Source organism: Rattus rattus, chromosome X (genome assembly GCF_011064425.1).
Source record: "Rattus rattus isolate New Zealand chromosome X, Rrattus_CSIRO_v1, whole genome shotgun sequence".
Lineage (NCBI taxonomy): Eukaryota > Metazoa > Chordata > Mammalia > Rodentia > Muridae > Rattus > Rattus rattus.
In genome coordinates, this window is record NC_046172.1 from 31,724,766 (window position 1) to 31,732,919 (window position 8,154).

The 8,154-nt window shown below is 41.9% G+C and overlaps 1 protein-coding gene across 1 annotated transcript; it reads right to left on the bottom strand.

The window, feature by feature from the left end:
• Positions 1–516: 516 nt before the first annotated feature.
• LOC116888306 (ubiquitin-40S ribosomal protein S27a-like) lies at positions 517–987 on the bottom strand. Its single transcript, XM_032889579.1, has one exon. The coding sequence runs from the start codon at positions 985–987 to the stop codon at positions 517–519; it is 471 nt and encodes a 156-aa protein (XP_032745470.1).
• Positions 988–8,154: the final 7,167 nt, after the last annotated feature.

Consider the following 8,154-nt stretch of genomic DNA (forward strand, 5'->3'; position numbering starts at 1 on the left):
TCTGAGTACTCTGGGTGAAGGGCAAATAAGTGTCCTATGCAACTTCCGCCTGGGACCCAAGGCTTCACTTCTCAAATCATGCTCTCCTGTCAGCAGCAGAACAGACCACCAAAGAACTGAAACCCAGAGATCTTGGGGCCCAGCCTGGAGAGAGCTTCTGAATTGTCATTGCCATTTCAATAAGACTCCAAGGTGAAAATCATGCACATTAGAATTCAGAAAGAACCATTATAGATGATCATGTTTGTTAATTGTTTCTACTGCATACAGTAGAAACATGGTTCAGAGGAACCATGTCTCAGACTAAAAACAAATCATTCTTTTTGCTCAGTTCCATCTGGTGAGGAGAAAAGATTTGAAAAAGTGTCAACCTACTGGCCTAGGTATAATCATGACAAAAGAAGGCATAGTTTAGCTTCTCAAAATCACCTTTATATATTTCTGTGATGCTTGGTTTTGACTGTCAGCTCCTTTTTTTTTGTTTTCAATTCCTTCTTTTTATTAACTCATACACAACTACTTGTCTTCTGGCTTGTTGAAGCAGTCAGTCAGACAACGCTTGCCACAGTAACGCCTGTCAAAGTGCCTACCCGTGACAACTCCAGCACCACGTTCATCAGAAGAACATTCCCGACGAAGTCGGCTGATTTTGCCATTTTCATCCACCTTATAGTATTTCAGCACAGCCAACTTGACCTTCTTCCTCTTATGCTTGTTTTTCTTTGGGGTGGTGTAAGACTTCTTCTTCCTTTTCTTAGCACCACCATGAAGCCTCAGCACGAGATGGAGCGTGGACTCCTTTTGAATGTTGTAGTCAGACAAAGTACGGCCATCTTCCAGCTGCTTACCAGCAAAGATCAACCTCTGCTCATCAGGAGGAATTCCTTCCTCATCCTGGATCTTGGCCTTTACATTTTCTATAGTGCCCGAGGGTTCAACCTCGAGTGTGATAGTCTTCCCTGTAAGGGTCTTCACAAAAATCTGCATCGTGGCGGCTGCTCCACCCATGATGGCGGATCGGAAAGGAGACTGTCAGCTCCTTTATTCCCTTGTTTTCCCTTTATTCCTTTCATTGGCAATCTTAGCAACTGTGCCTAGGAAGTCTGACCCATTCTAAAGCCACTCAGGTGACGAACCCATGCAGAACACACTCAACAGTGCCAGGAAGGTTTCATTGTTGTCATCGTTGTTTCATGTACTGATAAACACCAGCCCAAGAACCTGAGACAAAGAAGATAATGTGCTATGTGCATTACTACATCAGACATATCCCTGTGGACTTTTTTCCTTAAGCCAAGGGTGAAATTTAGTGGGCACTTCCTGGGTACATGTGGTTTAGGAAACGACAGTCTATCCCCTGCATTGGTTTTTGTTGGTTTTTAATGTTTTCTCTGTGTGTAGCCCTGGATATCCTGAAACTCAGTAGAATAGACTTGCCTGGCCTTGAATTCAGGAAATCTGCCTGCCTCTGCCTCCCAAGTGCTGTGAATAATATCCCTGTGAACTTTAAACATTTCCTTTAACTTCAAGAAGCTTTCAAAGTTCCCTCACTTGGATTCTCCTCAAATGAATCAAAGATGTGAAGGGAAGCCACTAAATTCCTCAAGCATGCACCAAATCATACAGCTATATACCCCTTCCCTTCAAGCTCCCTCCCAATGTTTGTGTGTGTGTGTGTGTGTGTGTGTGTGTGTGTCTGTCTGTCTGTCTGTCTGTCACTTGCCCCTCCCACATACTAACATAAAGAAAAGAGTGGGTCAGGGAGGCATGAAACCACCCCCTACTCTAGGTAAGGATAACCCAGGTCCTTTGCCTTCAGGTGGCCTAACTTCCAGAATTCTCCAGACTGCACGCCAAGGTCTACAGTGGTCACTGACTTTGAAAATACCCTGTTTCTATGGCCTCCCTGCTACCTTTCCACTTCCCCATTCTCCATCTGTATCTCTTGGGATCACACCCTAAATAAAGCATTTGCTCTCCAGTTAGGCCCTTCAAGTTATCAGATGAAGGGACCAAATACTAAGGCAGGTTTTTGCAGTGTCATTGAGTCAGGAAGTGCTTTTATTCATTTTTTATATTTCTTTTTGTTCATCTTTATTAACTTGGGTATTTCTTACTTACATTGCAATTGTTATTCCCTTTCCTGGTCTCCAGGCCAACATCCCCCTAATCCTCCCCTCCCTTTCTTATGGGGTGTTCCTCCCATCCTCCCCATTACCACCTCCCCCCAACAATCACGTTCACTGGGGGGTTCAGTCTTTGGCTTTTATTCATTTTAATGTACTCCCATTTCAAGAAAACCAGGTCCACCGGCATTTCCTTCAGTAGTATGACACTATACTTTCAGATGGTTGAAAATAAAGCCAGTGAAGGAGAAAAGTTCTTCCACATCACCTGGCTGCTTGGGAATCATGTCCACAGGTTTGCTTTCCTGGGTCTGCGGCAAAGTGGGTTCTGGACCTTTTATACTCTCCTCAAGGTGCTGTATCTCTGACTTTTGCCTCTGAATTTGGCCATATCCTAGCTGCCTTCTGTTTTCATACTCTCTTTAGGTTTCCTTTTTGGCTTTCTCTCCCGTTCACTCTGCTAAGCTCACTGGTTCTCAGCCTGTGAGGTGCAACCTCATTGGGGGTCAAATGGGATCATTTCATGTGGGACACTTATCAACTTATCAGGTATCTTGCATGTCTGATTATTTGCATCAAGATTTTTAACAGTAGCAAAATTGCAGGAATGAAGTAGCACCAAAATAATGTTATGTTTAGGGGTCAGCACAACATGAGGAACTGTATTCAGTGGTCACAACATTAGGAAGGTTGACAACCATTAGCCTAGATCCCTGGAATGAGGAGACTTTCTTGGACCTTCGCTTTACTAAAGACCCACCCATAACATTTTATTTCAAGTCTATACCAAACTGTATATTAATAATCACCACTCCTCCTTGCTATATTCCTAGCTGTGCTTTCATTCTCCAGGTGGGAAGTGGGTTTGAACATTGACATATGTTTCTGAGTGCATTTTAAGCGATTTCGGGGCTGTCTTGTCTTGTCATTTCTCAATTCTCGTAAGTGTGATGAAATGGAACTTTTCCCCTTCAAGAACTGGGACTGGAAAATCCCCTTCCTGTGATTTCTCTCATGTTTGGCATTCTGTACTGAATTGCTTATAGTTATGATGGGGGACCTCTGCCAGGCTATGATGCCCTGAAGATGAAGTGGTCACATATCTGAGTTTCTTGGGTGACCTAGTTAGAGAACCTTAGACCTTTGGACTTGGTATGTTAGGTTACACCAAGAGGGCTACTTTTTAATGTAAATAACTGAAAACATCAAGAATGGATGGCTAGCTTCTCTCTAATTTTGGAAACCGAAGAATACAGCTTTTAAGTTACCCATCAGAAAAAAATATCATAAGCTGGATGGCTTAAATAACAAACATATTTACCATACGTCTGGGGACTGGTCAAGATCAAGATGCTAGCACAACTCTAGTGAGATGTCTCATCCTGGCTTTTAGATGGCTTAGCTAATGTCTCATAGTGTTTTCACTTGAGGGAAGACAGACAGAGGGAGGGAGGCAGAAGATGGGGAGGGCAAGGCAACAAGCTTGTTCCCACTTCTTATAATGCCACAGTTCTATTGGAGTAAGTCCCCACCCATATGACCTCATTTAACCTTAATTTCCTCCTAATCCCCTATCTCCAAATGTGATCACATTGAGAATCAGGGCTTCAATATATAAATGGTGTTAGGCTCAATTCAGTCCTTAGCAGCAGTGGACCCAGCTCTGTAGTTTACCACAAACCCCACCAGTATCTTACCTATTTATCTGACTGAAGCCTGAAAAGGTCATAACTTGAGATTCATTAATTTAAATGTGTTGTTTCGAGGGCTGATGTAGGATAGGAGGCTGGTAGAGGGGTAACTGGGAAACAGGATATCATTTGAGATATAAACAAATGGAATGATTAATAATAAATAGATAGATAGATAGATAGATAGATAGATAGATAGATAAATAAATTGGCACAGAATCTGGCTGATGTGTCTCCATATAGCCTACCTCCATGAAGCCAATTGGGGTTTAAAATGTGTGATGTCACCAACTACCTACAGGTTAGAGCCAGCCCTGCCTAGAGGAAAGACAGACTATAGACAGACTCAATTTTTCTGGGGCCATCTGTTAACTGTTGGTAAGAATTATACTAGTTACTCTTCAGAGTTATTTTCTTATCCATTCCTGCAAAAGAGCCCTTGCAATAAAATAATTTAGTACTTCGCATGGTTGGATATATAAGAAAGATTTGAGGGGCATTGTCTTTTAATGAGGCATCATACTGACTCCATGCAAAGAGTTCAAAAGGGTTCATCCAGTCCTCTACCAACTAGAATTCTTCATCAAACAGTAAATTATGTGTAATGACAACCGATATTTGTATAATGGTGCTGTGAGCTACTGAAACTTAAAGTACTTTTTGAAATGTCAAAGACTAATTATGTGTGGGGTAATTTTCATATCAAGTTTGATTGTGTGAAACTCATAGTGTTTCTAAACAATAATCTTTATCAAGTACAGAATTTGCTTTGGTAATTTTTCCCCTGCTAGAATCACAATTGACCCAAAGTACAGTAAACTATGCTATCTTGTGGCCATCGCTGCTGGAATGAGCTACTTGTAGATAGTCAGCGTAGGCAATCAGTAACATATCTGCATCAGGCACTTGGCTCATGCACTGATATGGGCTTTGCTGTCTGGGGGCTTGTTGATGCTGGGTCAGTGCTTGATCACTATCTACTAAACAAAATATGTCTGGAATTCTATCCCCTTTGAGGTGGTTGTAGCTACCCTGACTTTGCATCCTCTCGTATATGATCCTGTATATAAACATACTAATGAGCACACAAAAGAGCACACGTGCATGCATGCGCATGCGTGCGCGAGCACACACACACACACACACACACACACACACACACACACACACACACACGCACAGGCAACTTATCAGGGTCTAGATCTCAGAAGATCTCCTTCCCTCAGCAACCATCAGTTAGGGTTGGAGCTTCATGAGCCCCTCCTCCATCTATGCATGGCAAGGTTTAGATTGATGTCATGCCAGTTTTGTTTCCTTGGTTGTGATAAAACGTCCTGACAGAAAGCAACTTTGAGGAGAGAGGTTTTGTTCTTGTTCACAATTCCAGGCTATAGTTCATTACTCAAAGGAAGTCACAGCGGCAAGCGCGAGACAACTGCTTTCGAGTTCCATCTACAGTCAAGAGCAAAGATAAGAATGAATATGCTTCTTGCTTGTGTTCAGCTCAATTTCTCCACTTTTATATAGTGCAAAACACCCTACCTAGGAACTGATGTTGTCCACAGTGGGCCGGGTGTTCTTACATCAATTAACGTAATTAGGACATCACCTACAGATGTGCCCATAGGCTAAACCAATTTTGGCAGTCCTTCATTGTTCGATCTGATTCTAGGTTGCGTGGAGTTGGCCATTAAAATGTATCATCACATGGTCCTTTTGACTGTATTCTACAACTTTCAATTTATTTAAGATCCTTTTCAGCCTCATTGCTAGATATAGTTCCAGTTTATTTCTGTGTTCCTGGCACACTCCCACTGAACAACCAAGTGCACTTCTGGCAGGAGAGAGGAGGTACTGCTCATGTAAACACACGCACACACATATAGACACACATACAGACACACACACACACAAACACACACACAAACACAACACAACACACCATACCACTATTATATAGTTCTCTTAACAGAAACTAAATCAAGCCAATCATTCATTTAGCATTTAACTGGTTACTTTGGAAATTTTCAAAATTTTAGTTCTCCTATATGCTCACAACCTATAAAACTGATTTGAAAATATCCTTCTTTCTCCCTTAGCACACAAGGAATAGCAAAACTGATTATGCTTTTATCTGCAGTAATAGTCCCTGTGTCATCGTTTTTCTTATAGGCTTGCCCTAATTTTGCTTTCATCTCCCAAGAAGATCCCCAGTTTCTTCAGTTTCTTGACCCATTTATGCCTGTATACTTTTGAGCCATTGATAAGGCTCCTATTGTGTGTCAGCCACTCTTATCATTCAGCTCCTACTATGTGTCAGTGTCAAATACTGGGACCTCAGCAGTGAGCTGAGTGGACAGAAGCCATACCTAGACAACATGGAAAGAGACAATAATAGTTCAGAGAAGTACACAGTGTGTTGGATGAGAAGGACTTCTGTCTCATTAGGAAAACAAATCAGGAATGAGGTACAGAGAGTGTTGAAACTTTGTGCTTGGTCAGAGCATGTCTCTAGGCCAGAGGTTAGCAAACTCTGAGCTGAGGAACTCCACTGTTTCTGTAGATAGAGTTCGGTTGGCACACAGACAGATTATTCATTTACAGATTGCTGCTGGCGCTTTGATGATGTCTCCGCAGAGTTCAGTGGACATAGCCTACACTGTATGAACCACAAAGCTGTTAGACTTTTGATGGGAAATGCCGTTGGATCCTTTTGCAGAAAAGTGCAAAGTTTTGCATTAGGTAGCTCTAGGGAACAATTAACTGCATTGTGCTGTTCTGTTTCTGAGGAACTGTCCCAAGCATAGACAGTAGAATTGAGGTGAGGTAGGTCTCAGGAGCTCTGTTTCCCAGGTGACTGAACTGTGGCTTGTCCAGGGTTGCTTGTGTTGTAGAGTAGTAATGTTTAATTCCAAAAGCTGTTATTTTTTCTGCCTCCAGTTCCTACTCCCCAGGGGTAAACAGAGCCCAGGTTTTACCCCGAGCAGACTCCTGGCCTAGGAAACAGGAAAAGCAGCACTGTGTAACGTCATAGGCATGGACTCTGAAGCTCTGATGCCGAGTTGAAGCACACACTCGGGCACTTGTAACTTAGTGATCTCAGGCAAGTTCCTTAACCTCTCTGAACCTTTCTCAGTTTCTTAGTCTATAAAGTGGTATCTTCGTCTGTCGTAGTACACTTGCTAGATAGAGTGGTGATGGCAATGTGACCTGATTTGATAAAGACACTCTGATTTCTGTCTGTATTTACCTCACTTGGACTCTAGCTTGCACGTTCAGTTATAGGAATGGCTCATTGTAGACACTGAGTCCATTAGTACAAATGAAGCCAAGGCCTAGCTGTGTTTTGGTTTTTGTTATGTTCTGTTTTTTGCCAACATCACGTTAGCTCATCACTCAGTTTTCTTTTGCCCTGTTCATGGGCTCCATGCAATGGAATCTGATTACTAAAGGGATCACACTGTGTGGCCACAGGCCATCGAGGATCCCTCTTTCACTTTGAAGAGCCTTTGCCAGAACCATTTGTCCCTCATGTGTCCTGGCACACTGTTAACCTCCTGCTCTTGGCCCCAACGTCATTTGTTCACCAAGATTTTTCTTGTGTTTGCTGCACCGCCCCAACTCAATGCTCCATATCTACTTTCTTGCATTATATTTTATCTTAAAAAAACACAGAGATTGGTTTGTTTTTATTTTTGTGTGCATGGGTATTTTTCCTGAATAAATGAATGAATGAATGAATGAATGAATGAATGAATGAAAGAATGAATGAATGTCTATATAGCCTATAGGCACTGTGACCATGACCATCAGGAGAGGATGTCAATTGTGAGCCACCAAGTAGGTACTAGGAACCAACCTAGAAACAAATGCTATTCACCTTACTGTGTTCTCTCCTGCCCTACATCCACAGAAAAAAGCAACAAAATGAACAAATGTATCTCAGCAGACAATGGAGTCTTATTGTATACCAAATAGACAGCAAGACAGTAGTCACACACATCCCTATCCCTATCTTAAAGGGAGTGTATTTTTTAGGCTAATTGTTAACGAGTTCAACAGCCTACTAACCCAGACCACTTCCTAATGTTCTGTAAGTACACACTGAACTCTCTCATCTGATTACCTAAGGTCCAAAATGGCTTCAAAGTCTGAAGGGTTAGTTAGTTAGTTTGTTTGTTTGTTGAGTGTCTACAAAAAGTTCAAAGTGTTTCAGCTTTTGCAACATTTCAGATTTTGGGGTCTACGAATGCTAAACAGGTAAAAATCTGTGCAAATAAAATCAGTTCAAAATAACTTTTAAAAAAAATGATGCACTTCTAGACCCAAGCAAGCCA